Source organism: Coturnix japonica, chromosome 9 (genome assembly GCF_001577835.2).
Source record: "Coturnix japonica isolate 7356 chromosome 9, Coturnix japonica 2.1, whole genome shotgun sequence".
Taxonomy (NCBI): Eukaryota; Metazoa; Chordata; class Aves; order Galliformes; family Phasianidae; genus Coturnix; species Coturnix japonica.
The window spans coordinates 20,621,134-20,641,702 of NC_029524.1; the positions used below are offsets into that span (position 1 = coordinate 20,621,134).

At 43.7% G+C, this 20,569-nt stretch overlaps 2 protein-coding genes across 2 annotated transcripts in view; one reads left to right on the forward strand and one right to left on the reverse strand.

The window, feature by feature from the left end:
• Positions 1-1,358: 1,358 nt before the first annotated feature.
• Positions 1,359-18,927, forward strand: DHX36 (DEAH-box helicase 36). Its single transcript, XM_015872182.2, has 25 exons — positions 1,359-1,627; positions 1,723-1,844; positions 2,628-2,838; positions 3,475-3,513; positions 3,946-4,116; positions 4,883-4,962; positions 5,795-5,869; positions 5,998-6,164; positions 6,549-6,630; positions 7,151-7,291; positions 8,019-8,121; positions 9,004-9,091; positions 9,664-9,719; positions 9,831-9,895; positions 10,370-10,513; positions 11,129-11,246; positions 11,866-11,964; positions 12,820-12,993; positions 13,293-13,379; positions 14,017-14,100; positions 14,206-14,305; positions 14,392-14,482; positions 15,090-15,210; positions 15,774-15,926; positions 16,899-18,927. The coding sequence occupies exons 1-25, from the start codon at positions 1,403-1,405 to the stop codon at positions 17,082-17,084; spliced, it is 2,982 nt and encodes a 993-aa protein (XP_015727668.1). The 5' UTR covers positions 1,359-1,402; the 3' UTR covers positions 17,085-18,927.
• The window catches only part of ARHGEF26 (Rho guanine nucleotide exchange factor 26), a 44,490-nt gene continuing 41,438 nt past the window's right edge, over positions 17,518-20,569 (reverse strand). Inside the window, exon 14 of the mRNA XM_015872184.2 lies at positions 17,518-20,268. Coding sequence (XP_015727670.1) covers positions 20,126-20,268 — 143 coding nt within the window. The 3' untranslated portion in view covers positions 17,518-20,125. The remainder of the gene's footprint in view (positions 20,269-20,569) is intronic.

Sequence of the window (20,569 nt, forward strand, 5' to 3'; positions counted from 1 at the left end):
TACACTCCTGTATGCTGAACCTTCAGTCCTTCCAGACAAATCTTTTCTCATAGAGGCAGCTCTCCTGAGTGCAGCAGTGCTGCTGTGCAGCAGCAAGGTTACTGCCTGGGGTCGGAGAGTAGCATGGGATCACTGCGGTGTGCCTCACCTCGGTGCTCACCTGACAAGTTTTGTGCTCTCATTGGAAACTGGACCTCAGGGAATCATTAGGAATTTGACTCGGAGGAATCTCAGTTTGGATTTCTGAAAGGAGAGCACTGAGTTCTGCCCTCTCTAAGAACACGCTGCTGCATAAAGAAATTGTTACGTATTTTGCATCTTGATAGTGTGCTGCTGAAATGGATGAAAAGTGAATGTGAGCAGTGGAAAAAGGGATCTGAAAAGGCCCAGTAAGTGGTAAAATACTGGGAGCATTTTAAGAAATACATTTTGGCATATATGTCAGAAGATGGTCTTTAAATGAATAGATGGACGATCCTTCCAGCGTCTCGACCTACAGATCTATTGCAGGTATTGGGATCTGTGACGTTTCCTTTAGGATGTGTATTCTTTTATCTTAGTGTTCAGAAGACATGGCTGAAATAGTGGTTACATGCACACAGAAGGGAATTCTGCCTGGCACTGAAATCTCATTTATGCACATCCCACATGTGTGCACTGGTTCGGTGCCCAAATACACTTCAACAGAGTAAATCTGTTCATGTCCTGTAAGTGATGCTCCTGCAAAGTGATGAGAAAGAAGAGAATCAGTTATGATTCTTGCTTTTTAATTTGATGATAATGTCTTATCAGTTAAATGCAATGGCCTTATGCATTATCTGTGTTGTGCTGGAGACAGCCTGCAGTTCCACTCCATGACTGGGGTGCCCAGATCTCCTGACCCCGTTATCTGTTCTGAACCAAAGCAGGTCCCTGCAGTCTCGTCCTCATCCCACGCTGCTGTTAAAGAGCAGCAAAGGGAGGATGCTTCTTCCCAAGAGTCAGGGGAGGAGCAGCTGATGTGCTGCTGTGTCCCAGTGCCGGGTTTGGCCTCCGCAGCCTCCCTGTGCTTCAGCTCCAGCTCTCCGTGATGGTTTTATCCCGACACTACGCCATTAACCCGACATTACGAGCAGTAGAATAAGGCTGCACGGACGTTATTTGTCCAGTCGGGTCTGACCCAAAGGCCAAAGTTGTTTTTCCTGAGGGTTTTTCTGTCAGTTCCCAGTTCCCAAATTAAAGGTAACCCGAGAACGTTTCACAGCCGGGTTTGGCGGCACAGCCGGTTCTTATTTAGCGGCGTTACCGACGGGCGGGACCGGGACTCGAACTCGCGGTGCTGGTGGGGGCGGGGCCTGCGGGAGCCGGAAGTGACCTGTGTGAGGAGGCGGGCGGGCCGGGTGCGGTTGGTGCCGTTGGTGCCATGAGCTACGAGCAGCGCCGCGACTGGGGCCGGGGCCGGGGCCGCGGCGGCGATGGCGGCTCCTCCGCTGCGTCCTCGGGCGGAGGGGGACACGGGGGACATGGGGGACATGGGGGCCGCGGCGGAGGAAGGGGCCGCCACCCCAGCCACCTCAAGGGCCGCGAGATCGGGCTGTGGTACGCGCGGAAGCAGGGCCAGAAGAGCAAGGAGACGGACCGGCAGCAGGTGGGGCCGCGCCTTCCGACCGGGCTCTGGGGCCGCCGCTCGCGTGATGCGGTGCCGCCGGGTCGGGTCGGTGCTGACGGGCGCGTTTCTCGCAGCGGGCCGTGGTGCGGATGGACGAGCGGCGGGAGGAGCAGATCGTGCAGCTGCTGAACGCCGTGCAGCCCAGGGCCGAGAAGGAGCAGGAAGCCATGTCATGGTGGTCCGGGGACGAGGAGGGGTAAGGAGCCGGCCGGGCTGGGGGGCTTTCCATAATGCAAACACTTTGCCCGGCCTCAAAGCGGTAGCGGGGCGCTGCACGGGCCGCCCGGGTGGGAGAGGTGACTGAGGGACGTGGGTGAGGTTGGAGGGGCTCTCCCGTTGTGCCACGCGTTGAGCCGTCCTGAAGGAGCTGGCAGCAGCCATCGCTGTAAAGGCCTCCTTCAGATTGAATTAGAGTCTGCGGTGCTAGATTTGCTCTTAGAGCCACAAAGCCCTGCCGTTGAACTTGAGGACAGCAGATGGTTGGAGCTTCTGAGCTCTGGGCCTCGGGCTCTCTCTTAGGGTTGGCATCAGGTTCATAGTCTCAGTGAGGCGGGGTTCATTCTTAACACTTTGTCTTGAAGGACTTCAAATCACAGCAGTGACACGAGGGGCGGCGTGTTGTGCTCCACACGCTGGTGTGATGCAGGTGTGTCCCTGCCTGGCTGAAAGATGCAGTGGTTCCAACAGTGCTTTGAGCAGCAGCTCTCTGGAGATGTTCTGTGGCCTCATTAGCTTCCTCTAGAGGAAAAGAACACGTTACACCTTAGATGCTGTTGGAGAATTTTTGTGGGTTGGTGGTTTTCATACTTAACTGTTTTCACTTGCCGTGTTCTCTTCAAGTTAGGACTCAAAAAGCTTGTCGGTGTAATATCTCAGAAGCAGATGTAAGGTTTGCCTGGCACAGCTCCCTGCACTTTCCTCAGAGGCCAAACATGCATTGGATAATCATTGAGGTTTCTGTTCCCTGCACTCATTTCAGACATACTCCAGAACAACCTCCAAAGGTGAAGCCAGGAGCTGAAAAAGGTGAAAAAGCTCCTGTGAAACGGCAGCCGGGCTTGGAGAAAACGTTTCTTGATCAGGATGTGGAATACCTCTTTGAAAGGAATGATCAAGATGCGGATTTAGATGAGCAGCTTAAAGAAGACTTAAGAAAGAAGAAATCTGATCCTAGATATATTGAAATGCAGGTACTTTCCCAAGTGTTGAGGAGAAAGCTTGTGGTTCTATTATTATGTGCATTAAACTACTGGAAGTGTGAATTCTTGTGTTTTATTTATTGGGAAGTTGTCAGGATATTTCTTTGTCAAAAGAAGTCAGTCAGCACTTACTGGATGTGTCAGTAGGGCAGGCATTAAAACAGCAGTTTTAATTTCTGGGTGCTTAAAATCCAACTCTTGACCTGTACGTGTTGTTTAGTTGGGTGGGCGTTCTGGCTTTCTTTCTTAAAGATTTCATCTGTGCATTTATTTATAAAACTAAAAGTTGGGCAATGGGCTCTGAGGGGACACCTCAGTTTATTCTGATGGTCCTACGTAATGCTGCCCACTGGATCACTTTTAGCATCAATCAGATGGGAGGATGGTTCAGGGTCTTTCAGCTGTGTGTGCCTCTGTATGCTGATCTGTTCTACATTTTTACTGAATGCAGTGACGTTGAAAATGTGCATGGAATTAAGTTCATTTCTAGTGTCCCAGTTCAACCTAAGCTGGGTGGTTTGTGCAGTTGTTTTTGAGTTTAGTCTGGGTCATAGTTGGGGTCTGCTGTATTAATTCAGTGTTTAAATGGTATTTTAAAACGTGTCCTGTTACTTTCTCTTTTCACAGAGATTTCGAGAGAAGCTCCCTTCGTATGGGATGAGACAGGCAAGTGTGTATTTCGTTTGTAAGGAGAGGGATTTCTTGTGCGAATTTTGTATAACTGGGAGCAGTGTGAAGGGAAGCTCTGTTGCCTTTTATGATGATACCAAGGCCTCTGGAGTTTTGAGTTGAATTTTAGTTCTTTCCAGAATGCACCTTAGGTTCATTGCTTCATAATATGCAGAAATTTATTCAACCTTATCAGTAACGGTGGCATTATTCACATAAATGAGCGTGTATGGCCAGCCTTACGCATGAGAAGTGTACAAGAATTACTTTTTGTGTGTCTTAAAGTAAACTTTAATAAGTGTTTGTGTCTTTAGTTATCAGTATGTTTTCTTCTAAGGTTGCATTACAGTAGTAGGGACTTACAGAACACTTCAGGCCTCTGTTATGGATCACAATACTTGAGAATGTTTTGTCTCTTTTTGGAAACAGGAACTTGTAAACCTTATAAACAATAATCGAGTGACTGTAATAAGTGGTGAAACTGGCTGTGGGAAGACAACCCAAGTGACACAGTTCATCCTGGATGATTACATAGAGCGAGGGAAAGGCTCCACGTGCAGAATTGTTTGTACTCAGCCCAGGAGGATCAGCGCTATCTCAGTAAGTGCCATGAGGCGGGACTGTTATTGCTGCTTGTGTCTGACCTCCCTCTGTAATTCTGAGAGGAAAATTACTGTCTCGTTCTGTTTGAATGAAGATATTTAGTACAGGGTATGAGGAGCCCGTGTAAGTTAATTAGCTGAGTGTACAGTCTGCTAGACTAATTATAACAGATCTGAAAGAGCTGCAAACGACCAGATAGATACTGCACACCTCTTACAGAAACAAATCTACTTTTGATGTCATCATGCTAAACTTAAAGCTGAAGGTTGGCATTCAGCCACTTGGTATTGCTTTCTGTGTATTCATTAGTCCTGACTCTATTGCAGATCACAACTTTGCTAATACACACTGATTTGGTGTTTCATACGTTTTGGTAGTAGTTAGAGTACAGGCACTGCACATCTCCTTCCCTGAAGCTGACCATTATTTATGATGGTGGTTTTAAAGGACCTGGGCAGTGCAATTGTGAATTGAAATGAACAGTAGTGTTGTTTCAGGCCTCTTAGAAGTCTATGAATAAGAATATGACATTTGTAATTCTCTAACGTGTATTTTTCGTTGCAAGCCTGTTTCTGTGTTGCCGACAGAGAACAAACAGTTGGCTTTCAGAAACTGTTTTTCAGGTTTTTTGCTGTCTATGTTCTGTCTTGGTTTTAGGCGTTTCCCACTGATGAGAAGTTAAATTGTAGCTCTGCCTTTTGGGCTTTTTGTGCACATATATTTAATGTGTAATGAATGCATTTGTTTTGTTTTTTTTTTTAAGGTGGCTGAGAGAGTTGCTGCTGAAAGGGCAGAAGCGTGCGGTAATGGCAAGAGTACAGGATACCAGATTCGTCTGCAGAGGTAAAAGAGGCTCTCTTGGCAATTTTTATTCCTTCTTGTGAAGTGGTGTCAATTGTTATTTAAGCAAGAAATAAATGAGAATAAATTCTTGCTGGAGACAAGTGCTTTTACTCCCCTACTTTCTCCAAAGGGAGTTTCTCTGAACAGCTGATATAGGTTTGAGGTTGAAAGTCAGCAACGAGTGTGGTGATTTCTTTCTCTGTTGTGCGTAAATGAGTGGTTTGAGGTCAATTTGTGAAATCAGTTCTGAATGTCAAGCTGTGTAGCAATGGTTAGCAATTTAATTGATAATAATAAGAGGCTTATTAACAAGAGTCCACTGAACTAAAGTTATGTGTTTGGAGTCACTGGTAATATGAAAAAAATACATGGGACATTTCCAGCAAATGATGACACCTCACTTAACGTTGATGGAAATACTGCTGGAGGGATACAACAGCTCAGTCCTTGTAGTGTTTGAGCTCGAGGCACTCGTTCATAGAATCTCATTGACATTTGTCATTAGTGTTTGATCAGGAGCGACCCCGTGCTGTATAATTTGGTCTCTAGCTGTTGTCTGTGTTGAGTTGACATAACTGCAAGAATTTGGATCAGCAGATCAATGTAATAATAGTGCCTGGGAAGTCAGAGGTTCTGTCAGTAGTTATTCTCCATACAGAACGGTTGCATTGCTGGCATATTCCTTGTTCCTCCAGCTGAACTGTGAGCAGGTTCAAATGTGAGGTGTGCTTCACAATGTCTATAATGACTGTCTGCGTTTTGATTTTAAGCTTCTTATGTAATTTGTAAAATAAGGAAGAGAACTGAAGAACTCTTAATGCATCTCTTCCAGTCGGTTACCAAGGAAACAAGGTTCAATTCTGTACTGTACCACAGGAATTGTCCTTCAGTGGCTCCAGTCAGATAAGTAAGTTTTCCTGTTTAATAAGAAACTGAATACGATTATCTAATGATTTGACTCATGAGCTGCTGCTGTCCATCTCTGTTTTCTGTTAGTGCAAAAAGTAAATGTTGATTGTTGTTGTTCTGTTTCAGGCATCTGTCCAGTATTAGTCACGTAGTTCTTGATGAAATTCATGAAAGGAATCTTCAATCAGATGTTTTAATGAGCATTATAAAAGATCTTTTGAATGTTCGTTTGGATCTGAAAGTAATACTAATGAGCGCCACTTTAAACGCAGAGAAGTTTTCGGAGTACTTTGGTAGGTGAAATGCTTCCTGTGAATGTTCCTCTTAAGTAATTTAGACGTCTGTAATCCAGTTGTCTAATTATAAGATGGATTTTTATCAAAAGAATTAATGATTTCATTTCTCTCAGATAGCCACCAGCTGCTGGAGATTCTTATTTCCTCAGTTCTGTTTCATAACGAGCAGATGTTTCTTCTGTGTGTGCTACTCAGATGTATTGCAGGAATTCTCTGCACAGAGTATTCTCGCAGTATGTCAGAAGCCACAAGTGAGCAAGCAGAGAGAAGCCTTCATTTCTGCATATGTCAGTGTTTATTCTCTAGCTGGAAAGAGGTGAATGTGCAGGAGAGTGCAGTCCTGCACTTACACCTTAGTACAACTTCCACCTTTCTCAACAGATAACTGCCCAATGATTCACATTCCTGGGTTCACGTTTCCTGTGGTGGAGTATCTTCTTGAAGATGTCATTGAGAAATTGAGGTGAGTGTATTTTCTGGACAGCAGTGCAGTTCACAGATTGGTTGTTTTTGGCATTTGATCGATGCTTATTTTCAATTAATACCGCAGTATAAATAACCTGTCAAAAAATCAGCTGTTTTAAGAAGGAAAATTGCACTGGAAAGCAGGCATCGTGTGCAGAAAAGCTTTCAAGAGCTGTTCAGTTGCTTTTAGTGTAGCAATCTGGAAATACTGGCTTGAAGAAGAAAAAAAGCCTGTTCTTTCTTTTGACTTCCTTTGGTGTGGTGAATTTTCAGGCTGATAAGCCAGTCTCTGTTTTATTTGTTCATTTTCAGCTGTTCTCATGCTTACTGGAGATGGCACCTGTTATTTATTCAAGAAAAATACATGAGCCTTTTCAGGAAAAGTGTATCCAATGATTGTATTATGTGGTATAGCTGAAATACTGGGCACTGTCCTCAGTTTAGAAGAAACAGCAATGCAGCTGGATCAAATGGCTGCAGGTTCAAAATGTAATTACATGTGTTATTTAACTTTAAAGATATACTCCCGAAAACACAGACCGTCGGCCACGGTGGAAGAAAGGTTTCATGCAAGGACATGTAAGCAGGCCAGAAAAAGAAGAAAAAGAAGAAATCTACAGGGAACGATGGCCAGAATATTTAAGGCAGCTGCGGGGCAGGTTGTTCTCAAGTTACTGTTTTGCATTGTTTGTGGTTTTTCTGTTTCTCAGCTGAGAACTGGAATTTTGTGCCAAATTTTAATACTGTGCTTTCATTAATAATGTAGTGCTTAATACTGTGGAAGGCAAGAATGATGGAGGTGCCAGAGCAGTTGGCTGGTGACTGCTGGAGTAATGTAGTCAGCCACAGAGGTCTACCTTCCTTTGTGTGTGCCAGGTTTAAGAGAGCTTACAGCTGTCAGGTTCGCTTGCTGTTGATATCATTATTGCCCATCAGAGTCTGCAGCACAGTGTTGGGCTTCTTCCACTTCGTTCCTGATTTCTTTTCTTGCCAGCTTTGCTGTTTGTCAGTCTCTTTTTATTTTTCAGAGATAGATCTCATAGTATGGCAGTCTTTTAATCAATAGATGAGATGCTTCCTGTTCTCACTGAGAGGGAGGGATGCATTGAAGGGTGAGCTCGGGCTATGGATCCAAGGTAATCTATGAAGAGGAGAGAAATACAGATCAGTCACAACAGGATTCTTTAACTTACCTGACTAAACTGGCAACAGTTGTACTAAACTGAGTCTTGAGAGTATGTTGTCTGTTCAAGTATGGTACCTCCAGAGGAAGAAAAAAGAAATTGCACAATAGCAGTGTACGTGGATGAGTAATTGTGGAGCTTTATAATGGATATGAGTGCACGACTGTGGGTGTACCGATACACTTGTTTTTGATGCCTGTAGGTATTCAGCGGGTACTATAGATGCCTTGGAAATGATGGACGATGACAAGGTTGACCTTGACCTAATAGCAGCACTTATCAGACACATTGTTCTGGAGGAAGAGGTACAGTTCTGTTTCATAGCATTGTATTTTCAAGATACAACTGAATTGTGGCCAGTGGCTGTTAATAAATAACTACCAACTTGGTTCTTCTCATCTATTCCACAGATGTGTGGTTTTTTTGAATGCTTGTAAAGCAATCTAATATCTTTAAATACCTAATTACAGTATTTATTTCAATTCTAGCCTTCTCTCTATTGTTTGTGTTAGAGGAAGCGGATTTTGAAATATTAAGACATCAGATTCTGAGTCTGAAAATCCTAATTAGAGTCTCAGTAAAAAGGACTTCCAATAATACTGTTAGGTACGTTATTGTCAGAGTGCTTCTGTGCCTGAAGCGGTGGTAAACTGGAAGAAAGAGTAACTCCTGTTATCTTAGATAACGTACACAGGTTACATATAACATAACCTGGAGTTACATATTCATTTCTGTGTTCAAAAACATCCACGGAAGGGCTGGTACTTCAGCTGAGTTCTTGAAAAGAATTTTGATTATTAAGAACATCAAATCATTTGAAATTTCAACTGGTAGAGCACTGAAGCTGGATGATGGGGGTGACTGGCTGTTTCTTATTTTGCCCTTCCTTGGAAAATCAAACATAGTTTTTTCTGTGTTTCATTGCAGCTCAGATTCTTCAACTGTTTATATGGCAGCATTTAAAATGCTGCGGGGAAAACATGTCTAAAAATGAATTTGGATTTCTTAAGCTTAGATAGGTGTGCGGTGCGTTCTTTTGTAGAAAATAACCTCTAAGTGTGGCTCCAAATGTGGAGGTTTCAGATATCACTTAACCAAAAGACATACATCAGTGGATGTTTTGTTTTCTGCACAGTATGTAATGCATTCTAACGTGTTCCTTTTCCCATTCATTTCCTCACCTACAGGATGGTGCAATCCTGGTGTTCCTTCCAGGGTGGGACAACATCAGCACTCTGCACGATCTCTTGATGTCACAAGTCATGTTTAAGTCAGGTAAAAAGAAGAAAAGGGTTTTTTTGATGGTTAATGTTGCATAGCTTAGTTTTGTTTTTAGAGGTTAATGCAAACTGCTTCAGTAGAATAGTGGAATGATTTCTTTATTGTGGGTAAATATTTAGGTAGCTCACGGAGTTGCATGTTTTGAAGAGAATGCATTTCAGAATCGTCCCTTTGTTTAAACGAGCAGCACTGAATGTTTGTTGTGGGTGACAGACTTGGTAAAAGACAAATTGTAAGCATGATATCTTGCGCTTAAAACACAGTTATCGTCCTTACAAAAAGATTCTATTTCCCCCTCCCTCCCAGGCCCACATTTTATTGTAACTGGTGTTTTAATTTGTTAAATTTACATCACTATTAGGATTTGTCACCTGTATTTAATGTTGATGTCTTGAACTGCTAGCAAAAAGCACACGTATACATATGCCATTATTCAGAATGAGATCTAGGAGCAGTCATTCATTTGCAGTATGGTTTCTCTGTTCTGCATTCTTGATTCTATTTTCTTCCCTGTATAATGGAAGTTTCTGTGCTTACACTGCATCTTTTCCTACTTTGATTTTCAGATAGATTTATTATCATCCCTTTGCATTCATTGATGCCTACAGTCAACCAGACTCAGGTATGCATTTCTGCTGTTACACAGTGTGGTAGCATTTCACAGCAATGAAAAAGAATAATTGTGCGTATGTTTGGTTTTGCAAACATATAAATGGGCTGTGGATAATTACAGGTGTTTAAGAAGACCCCCCCAGGAGTAAGGAAAATTGTGATTGCTACCAACATTGCAGAGACCAGGTAAATAGCAGCTACGTACACAAGTAGTACCTGTAATTTTGATGTAATAAGTAAAAGTATATGCCTGATTAATATTTCACAAGGTATGCTTTAAAGATCCTTATCATTCATTTATTGAATTACAAATGTGTCTTAAGGTGAAGTCTGGGCTGGAATTTTCCTCTGAGAACTGTCTAAAAAACTCAAAATGTGGATGATGACATGACCTGCAGTTGTTGTATGTGGTACCTGTGAGTTGGCTGTCCTCTGCAGGCTTAAAAACTGCATGTGGTGACTCATACCAGACCTGTCAGAATAAATCAAGCTTTCTATTGAACTGTTTAATTACGTGCTTATTAATGACATGCTCAATACCTGAATTTTTATTTCCTACCCATGTTTTGGGAAGGGATAAAGAATGCCTAAATTGGTAAAATTGCAGGTTAAGCTTGTAAAGACAGAGAATCATTTATTTTCCTCTTTATTTTTAAACAGCATTACAATAGATGACGTGGTGTTCGTTATAGATGGTGGAAAAATCAAGGAAACTCACTTTGATACACAGAACAACATCAGCACAATGGCTGCAGAGTGGGTTAGCAAAGCCAATGCCAAGCAGAGGAAAGGTCGAGCAGGAAGGTAAGGATGAGGCTGGTTAGGAACGTGGTGATGTTAACTTTCAGTTGGCCTTGAAGCATGTGTGTGCTGGAGGTTCTACCTGGTCAGTCCCATTTTCAGAAGCAGGCAGTAGTGCTCTGTCACTGTTATGAAAGAGTTATTCCATTATTTTCCTATCCACTGATATAACTTCTGCTGTGTTTTGGTCACGGGTTTCCTTCCTTCTCATAGAATAATAAATCTTGTGTTCTATCATTTACTTATATTAGCAGCATTTGCCCTCACTTTTGAGGCAACAAATATAATAAAGCTAAAATGGCCTACAGATTAACATTGCTCAACTGTGTACCAAATTATTTGAAGCTTCTGTATGTCTCAGAATTCCTTCTGGAGTGTTTTCTGTTTGTTCACACACGTACAGTTTTTCTCTGTTCTCTTCATTGTTCCTTTTGCGCAGTTACGAGGTCTGTTTTCTGTAGCTTTGTTTCCCTGTTGATGGGTGTGCATATCTTGCAATAACTATTGCAACTGAAGATAACTCTGTTTTCAATTTTCAAGGTGTCTTGGAAAACTGCTTACAAGTAAATGCAATCATGACATAGCAAAGCCCATACTTTTCCTTTAAATATATTCCAGAGTGCAGCCAGGCCACTGTTACCATCTGTACAATGGGCTGCGTGCCAGCCTTCTGGATGATTATCAGTTGCCAGAGATCTTGAGGACGCCTTTGGAAGAGCTCTGCTTACAGATCAAGGTAGGCACATGCATCGTCAGGTGTTTGCTTTTCTATTGGAATAAAAGGTTGAAAGTTTAAATTATTGCAGTTCTGAGCTTAGAGTTGTCCTGAAGTCTAAACTCTGTTACACCATCGGCACAACGTGTGTAGCTAATAATTGGAGCAGTTCTGGCAATGCACCATCAAACCCAGTGAAGTGATTGCTTAGGATTAATAGAAGCTGAAGTGTTGATTTCAGCAAATTTCAACTCTGCTTTTTTTTTTTTTTTTTAAAAATCATTTAATCCGAGCTGCTTCCATGAAAATGCTGGTGAGTGAAGAGAGGAATCCTTAAGGACGGCTCTTTTAAAGTAGACCTGAGTTTCCTTTTCACAGGTTTACACTGAATTCCAGTGCATGTGTAGAGCTGCCATGTGTGCACGTTCTGAATGAAATAGTGTAGATGGGATGACAGTTTCAACCAGAACGTTTCTGGTTTTGTCCGTACTTCTTAATTAGCGAAATCCTAATTTCAAACTGATTTATTCACACCTTTTGTGGTCAGCATGGTCGCTGTGTGCTGGTTTTAGGTAGGTAACCACCTTTCTTCAATTGCTGCAGGTTTGCTGTTTTATTTGTTCCTTTTACTTCCTTCCAGATTCTAAAGCTTGGTGGAATTGCTTATTTTCTGAGTAAACTGATGGACCCGCCATCTCGTGATGCTGTCATGCTGGCCATTAATCATCTAATGGAGCTGGTAAAGTACTAATTAACATACTGTTTCATGTGTGCAAGGAAAACTGCTTGCAGTCAGGTTGTTACTTTTGGTGCTTGCTAGAAAGGTTATTCTGACTGCACAAGTCTCAGCATTTGAAACACTCTGTTATGCAGACCCTTTGTATCTTCAGGCCGTACAGTGTTCTGACACCTTGACTGAACAGAGAAGGCAGTTTCATGTAATACTGGAAGCTTATGAGCTGCATAAAGTAGTTCCTGAATTGCTGAAAACACTTGGCACAGCTTTTATTTAGATTCCCTACAGGTTGTTATCTGTAAGACCTTGCTTGTGTCTGATTAATCAAGAGTTCCAGCCAGTTCAGTGAAGAGCTGGAGATGTGTTTTCTGTGGGCAGATAAGAGAAAGGTCTCGTCTGTCAATGCGCGTTTGGAAGATGGGGAGGGAGAGATGAATGACACATGCATACTGCTGACTTCTTGCCCTGTCAAAGCTGCGTGGTAGCAAAGAGCAAAGGGGATAAAAACCAGGAGTGATATTGACAGGAAGATGCAGATCTGAAAAAAATGCTTGGCCAGAAGAACAGTAAAGACCTCAAATGTTAATTAGTCTTAGTGCTTTCGTACAGCAGGACACTGAGCCCAGTAAACCACTTGAAACACAATTAAAGGTGGTTGCTCTTTTATTGTACCTCTTGAACCTTTCTATTTCTGCGTAACTTGCACTGTTGTTTTCCTACCTCCACCCCCTTGTTGTTAATACCAGCTGCCTTTTTTAGATGACAGAATTCCCTTTGCTTTCTAAATTGTGTGATTATTGTTTCAAGAAAATCCTCTGATTCCAAATACCACAAATGTTTTCTTTTTCCTCCTGACAGAACGCTTTGGACAGACAAGAGGAACTGACTCCGCTCGGTGTACATCTAGCACGATTACCAGTTGAACCACATATTGGAAAAATGATCCTCTTTGGAGCTTTGTTCTGTTGCTTGGATCCAGTACTTACAATTGCAGCAAGCCTGAGCTTCAAAGACCCTTTTGTCATTCCCCTGGTAACGTTTCTAAAGCAAGAGTTACAAATAGGATTTTAAGAATCTCAAAAGAATTTTAGGATGCCACTGAGGTTGTAGTGTAAAGGCACATCAATCTCACTTCTATATTAATAGCATTTTTTATTAGTACTGACTGCCTACTTATACTGTGACATACTGTACACATATACCTACAGAATAGGATTAATTCTTGTGCATGCTGCATACAGAGTATTGCTTTATATGTGTTCATTAAGCTGGGAAAGAGAACTGGGTGGAGGAATGGACCAGTCAAAAATATTTTCTGAATTTAAATTTAGGGCAAAGAGAAAGTGGCAGATGCAAGAAGAAAGGAGCTGTCAAAGAATACTAAAAGTGATCATCTAACAGTGGTGAATGCTTTCACAGTAAGGATGTTTTAATGTTTGTCTTTCAGAAACTTTTATTTGGGTTTTATGCTTTATTCTAAGGAAAAATCCAATGTCAATGTGTGCTCTTGATTATTTCTTAATTTGATTTTGTTTCAGTAGAAATGAATTTTCACCCTCCTAGCCTTGTTTTCTGTCTCAGTAGCCAGATTTCTTATGGATGTGCTGTTGGAAACATAACTTCACGGTTATCTGGGTGCTTTCTAAACATGTTTGACTAGAGATGAACTCAGTAGGCTGTGGCAGCCTTTCACAAGTCACTGAGTCAGTGCTGCTTGTACTCTGTGGTAGGCTGGGCCTGACCTCAGAAGTGTTGGAGACTTCACTGTGTGCATTGGGCAAGAAGACCACTGAATAAATGGTGTGAAAAAATGGTTGCTACTTTTAATATCAACAAATGAATTTTTGGCAAATTTGAGCAAATAAGAATGATTCTTACCATTTAAAAAGCTGCTTTCCTGCCCAAATGCTGTGTGTGTTGAAGAGGGGTCTGCTTTCTCTCTCACAGAGGGGGAAAACAAGGAACTTTTTTGGCCTCCAGTTTTTTTGCTCTGTCATTATTCATTTAATTTTTGTTAGTGTATGTTCTCTTAAAAGTGGTGGTTTGAATTTCTAGGGATGGGAAGAGACTCGTCGTCGTGGGTTCCGAACTGAGAAGGACTATTGCTGGGAATATTTCCTGTCTCCAAATACTCTCCAGGTAACATTCTGGCTATCAGGGCTGGGGTGGAGGGGAGGAGAAACATGTTGGTGGGGACTGGGGACTTTTGCACAGCATCATTCTGGGACTGTTGTTGTTTCCTAGATGCTGCATAATATGAAAGGACAGTTTGCTGAGCATCTGCTTGCAGCTGGATTTGTGAACAGCAGAGACCCCAAGGATCCCAAGTCTAATACCAACTCAGGTAAATAATGAGGGGAACTGGAAGCTTTTGATCAGTCACATTCATGGTTTGCAGAGCCACGTTACTTACTTTGCTGTCTTCTACAGATAATGAGAAGCTGCTCAAAGCTGTCATCTGTGCTGGCTTATATCCAAAAGTTGCAAAGATCCGGCCAAGCTTTAGCAAAAAGAGGAAAATGTAAGGATTTGGTGTGGTCTTTATTTGCAGTAGAGGTGGTTTCTGGAGGGGCAAGGCAGAGCAATGGCTAAAATGCAAGGATGAATCTCTTGAATCAATCGTGGGTATGGGTTACCTCATTTAAGAGCGACAGATGTGAGCATGGGATTGTTGATCTTTACTTACTGGAACAGAGGCACTGTCTGACTGTTTGGATAGTGGCTGATATGTGAAATAATTGGTGTGACATTATCATATGATTTGTGATGTAAAGTATTTTAACATCACGGCTGCTGGAGGAGACGCTGTCATTTTTCCACAGTAGATATAAGTGTAGGTGGTCAGTGTTCTGCCCAACTTAGTTCTGCCTGCAGCTGGCACTTCTAGTCAATTACTTCCCCATTTTATAATGAGATGGGTGTGCTTAAAATTATCTTAAGAATGCACCCAGCAAAGCCCTTACAGATCTGATGGAAGTTACTGTGTCTTTGCGTCTTAGCCACATGGTGGAGCTAGGCATAAGCCAGCCGCAAGGAAGATCTACCGAACACAAGGTGTGTTACACTCACAGCTTTGCTGGACAGGCTGGTTTTGCAAAGTTGTCAGTATCTCTTCTTTTTCTTTGAAGGGTGAAAGTTTGCACCAAGACAGATGGAACAGTGAATATTCATCCGAAATCGGTTAATGTGGAAGAAACAGAGTTCCATTATAACTGGCTTGTGTACCACTTGAAGATGAGAACTAGCAGTGTACGTGGAGGTTTATGTTTGTTATTTAATTTTGTAGCTCTTTAATAAGGTCGGATTGAGGTGCGGGGGGCATTGGGGATGTGAACAGTGCTTCCTACTGTGGCCCAGAAGGTAAGGAGCAGCTTTGTTTGAAGCTGTCCTCTTTTGGGTGCTGTGTTCTATGTGCCCACGTAGTTTCTTCTGTGCTCCTGGTGGGGTTCCATAAGTAACTCAAGGCCGAGCTTTTGATAGGTGCTTCTGTTCCAAAAAAAGAGTATTTTTCATTTCCAACCAGTGCAACGCTTCTAAATATGTGAAGAACCCAAATGTGTTGTGAATTTTCTTCCTGTTTGATTGCCAAAGGGACAGCTTAGTTTGATTCTCCCCTTTGTGTGAATGACTGCATTTGGGACCATTTCTGCTCGTGTTTCATTTGGTGTAACTTTTCCAACCAAGTTGCTTCAGGTTTGTTTTGCAATGAAGGACAGAAAAGGTGGTCTCAATTCTGCTTTGGGTTTTGTGAGTGGCTGTGATGTCAGTTGAGATGCTTTCAAGAGTGACCGGTCAGTTGTGTCTTCCTGCAGATCTACCTGTATGACTGTACAGAAGTTTCCCCGTACTGCCTGCTGTTCTTTGGAGGAGATATATCCATCCAGAAGGATAAGGATCAGGACACCATTGCTGTGGATGAATGGATTGTTTTCCAGTCTCCGGCAAGAATAGCACACTTAGTTAAGGTGATTATGTTTAATAATCGTGTATATGAAAGTCTCAGTATAGCTTTAGCTCTTCTTAGACCTTATCTTTGTATCCCCTTACATATCGCTGTAGGGGTATAGCAAATCACTGTTTTTCATGTTATTCCCAGAAAATATTGTAGGTATGATAGGTAAACCAAATTCATCTTCTGAAGGTGAGTGTATGAATGAGGACCAAACAGGGCTTGGAGATTCATGATCCCTGAGGTCCCTTCCAACCTGGGCCAGTCTGTAAACGGTGGTAAAAGGAGCATTCAGAGGAGTCTGATTCATGTGGTAAACTGGGCAGAAGTAAGCAGTAACGAGTTCTGTAGTGCTTGGCCTTAGGAGCAGGCACTCTAATAGCTGCACCAATGGAGTGAGGGTTGTGCTGCTATTGCAGCAGTAGGAAAAGGTGTTCAGCTGTGCAGCCAAACAGTTTTGGGGGGTGCTGAAAAAGCGTGGAAGTTTCAGAGAATTGTAGCAGGGCAGATGGGGAGGGTTTGTGAACACAGCTTACAGGCAGAGAGTTGGTGGAGTGGGATTGCTGTAGCTTCCTGTAGCTTTATTGTACCCATGGAGTGACCAGGTGGATGTGGAAACCAGAGGAAGGGACTCTTCAGCTGGCAGTGATGCTTTCCATTGGGAAGAGGAGCTGAATGGAGCTGTATATTAGATCCTATAAATGGCCTCTGATTTTCTGTCTTTTTTCTTAACCTGAATACTTTTAGACCTGAAATAGTGAGCAAATGGGTGAGAAAACCAGCAACGATCGTGTGATTAAAGGCCAAACTGCTGCTTTTTGGGAAGCTGCTTTTTGATCCTAAAGACAGCAGTGTTGAAATGAAAGCAATGGGAGTAACAGGGGTGAGGATGAGAAGAGAGGGCAGAGGGCTGCGGGTTTACTGGGGCAGTGCTGTGGGCTTCCTCACCATGGCCTCTCTCTCCTTCCAACAACTTTTCTGTCTGCAGAATTTAAGACGTGAACTCGATGATCTCCTCCAAGAAAAAATAGAGAACCCCCACCCTGTGGACTGGAATGACACCAAATGCAGGGACACGGCCGTACTGACAGCCATTATAGACTTAATCACCACCCAGGAGAACGAAAGTGCCAGGAATTACGCTCCACGGTTTCAGGGCGAACGCTGCAGCTGATGCCCTGCGGCTGTTGGTTGAACCCGTATCCCGTTCGGTTTGTTGTGGGTGGCAGTTACTGAGCGGGAGGAAAGGCTGAGGGGCAGCTCCTGCAGCAGCCACGGCCGTGTCTGTCTGTCTGTCTGCATGTCTCGTGTGTCGCCTTTTAAGTAACAGAGCAGCAGTGTTAGCAGCATTAGTTGGTGTTCGTTTGCTTTTGTCCCCCTCGGAGCCCTGTGATGCTGCAGTGTTCTTTCCTCCTCTGCTAAAAGCTGCTTATCGCATTGCGCTCCCTCAGCGGCCGCTGATGGGTGCAGTCTCAATGCAGTTTGGGGCCGGGGAGGGAATGCTGCAGTGCAGCCCTCTTCTGCTGCTTCCCTTCCCCCCGTGGCGCTGAGGGCGCTCCGTTACTGATCGTGGTGGAATCCACCTGCAGCCTTCGTTGTGTTACATGTTTTTTTTTACTCATTCTGTGTCTGGGCGCAGTGTCACATTAAAGGACTTCTCCCCCAGCCGTGTCTCTCCTGCTCTCCGCACGCGGTGCCGCTCAGCGCTGCGGGGATTTAAACGGGGCCGGGGCTGCCTGCATGGCGGCTGTAACAGCGGCGATGAGGTAGGTGCCCTGGGGCACGAACCTTTTCATCAGCCTTCTTGTCCAGCTGGGCGCACTGCTGCCTCATGTCCATCAGCACAGCGCGGTCCCTTTCCATCAGGCAGCTTTCCAGCCGCTCCTCCCCAACCCTGTAGGATTGCCTGGCATTGTGACCGAAATGCAGGACCCGACGCTTGGCCCAATTGAAACCCACACAGTTTGCCCTGGCCTATTGATCCAGTCTATCCAGGTCCCTCTGAAGTGCGTTTCTCCCCTCAGGCAGATCAGCACTCCCTCCCAACTTGGTGTCATCTGCAAATTTACTGAGGGTGCACTCAATCCCCTCATCAAGATCTTTAATAAAGATGCTAAATAGAAGTGGTCCCAGTACCGAGCCCTGGGGGCACCACTGGTGACCAGCCACCAAATGTGTTTAACTGCATTGTCCACAGCTCTTTGGGCCCGGCCATCCAGCCAGTGCTTCACCCAGCTCAGCATACACCCATCCAAATCATGGGCAGCCAGCTTCTGCACGAGGATAGGGGGCTACAGTGTCAAAGGCATTAATGAAGTCCAGGTAAACTAGATCAACATCCTTACCTTCATCAGCTCCTGTATCTTTAAAATAACTGCCTTAAAGTATTGCTAGCCTTTTTGGGCTCCCATGTCTTCCAAAACTACCTCCCATGGCCCCCCCCAACCATGGTCCTAAAGAGGTTAAACTTTGCCATCCAGGAGTCCGAGATGGCAGGTCTGCTGACTCCTGTCTGTGGAGTTCCTTTGGGTAAGGAACTGGCTGGAGGGCCGTGCCCAGCAGGTAGTGGTTAATGGAGTTAAGTCTGGCTGGTGACCTGTTACAAGTGGTGTCCCCTGGGGGTTGGTACAGAGGCCCGTCTTGTTTAACATCTTCATTGATGACCTAATGAGGACATTGAGTTACAGGGCAGTGCTGGTTCAGACACATCCAACTTCTCTGACAATGGTGTTAATGACCTGCAGCTCAGTGCTCCCTGAAGACAAACAGGCTGTATTTTAGTAAGGATTTTAAAGGATTTTATTGATTGTAGTCCTATAAAATCATAAAAGTCTTTAATTCCTGTGTCTGAAAATAAGAAAAAATGCTTTTAAAAAACATTACAGCACTTCTGGAAAAAATAGGTATGAAAAATATATACAGTGTATTAAAAATCTGAATAAAATTAATGCCTGGATTTATACATTCAGTTACGTGTTAAACACCTGTCTGTGTACAATAAAGCCTTTGTTACAATATTAGCAGTCCTTCTACTGTGTTAAATAAGATTCTGCTCAGTGTGCGGTCCGAATCATCGCCACTTCATCAGTTCACCTTCCATCAATGAATCTCAAAGGCTGAAGGCTGCTGTCAGGCTGTCATGGGAAGTGCTCTTGTACGAATGCCCTCCTGCCAGCCTGCCCTTTGTTACAGAGGTACACGTTTATAAACAAAGCTATTCACAACTCAGCACAGTTGATGTGAAGCAGCGTCCAGAACCTTTCACAAACTGCGGGGAAGGTGACGGCGTGCCTGGCTGCCACACGTCTTTCTCTCACTTAACACACACTGAAACCCGCTCTGCCATCAGCCGGGCCACAAAGAGATGGAGGTGGTTGTAATACAAACTGTCACATCTATATACAGAAAAGAGGCGCTGAAATTAACTTGATTCTGAGTGCATTCTGTTCACACGACATTAAGTAGTTCTTTTTTTCAGTGAAATTCCAAAGCTAAACCACAGATGCAAAAACAGAGGCGTTGTGTGAAGTGCAACCGTGACAGATCTCCAAAGCCAAGAACAGCACCACCACACGAGGTGTGTCAGCTCTATAACTGAGACTGGCAATCTCACTGTGTCCTACAGAGCTGCTGCTGGACAGGCAGTCCTTCATCAGTTACATGCTGGTTCGTGTAGCTCAGGTTAAACAAAGATTTTGACGACACGGGGAAGTAACTTTCAATGTGTTTTCGGGTTCTGAGAATGTAATACTGCAGTTCTTAGGAGCTGAACTCCCCTCCCCCAGTGTTGTGCTCCTGCTCTCCTTCCAGCTCAATGTATGTATTTATTTGGTGAGCTGCTGGTATTCAGCCTGCTACAGGGAGGTCTGAATTTGAAAGAAAGTAAGTAAAAATGATCAAGGAAACAGATGGAGAAAGATATAAATGGGGATGGGAGAAGCACAGCTGAAAGGGAAATCTCATGTTGAAAAAAAGTATGGCTGATCTGCACTGCCCAGGAACCTCATTCTCATAGAAACTGCTGTTCCTCAAGCCAAGCATCAGTTCAGAGCTCTCAGAATGTGAATCAAAATCTGAAGTATCGGTGCCGTCACTGTATTCAATGCATCTGTGCCTCATGTCTGCCATGCAAGAGCTGTAGTGTGTGCAGCTGTGCCTCTGCTGGCAGCAGTTTAGTGCAAATCCTGCAGCACAGTACGAGGATGCAGAAACCATCTATACGTTTGTTTCAAGTCCAAGCAGACGTCCCATGCGCTCCATGTTCTTGTCAATTGTAGCACGACACGTGATCTCCTTTGCACACTCCATAGGAAACCACCCTCTTTCACCATCCCGCAGTCGTTCCCCTTCATACCAACCTGCAAGTGTGAAAAAAGAGTGAGAACCCTTCCCAAGTTCTTTTAAAGGCACCTTGGCAGAACTTGTCAGCAATGCACTTGTGTAGGGACACCCCAGGTACCTGAGGAGATGCTCACGCTCTATGTTTTTGGGCAATTCCATTTCAGTGTCTGTTGGTATTTCACACGTCAGAACCACTCAACACGTACCTTCCCCAACTCTGTATCTATGTGGGCTATGACAGCTGATGAGTTACTACAAGTGCTGCTTAACCAGAGGCTGCCCTTTGGAAATCTGAACCAAAATACTCAAGTTTTTCCT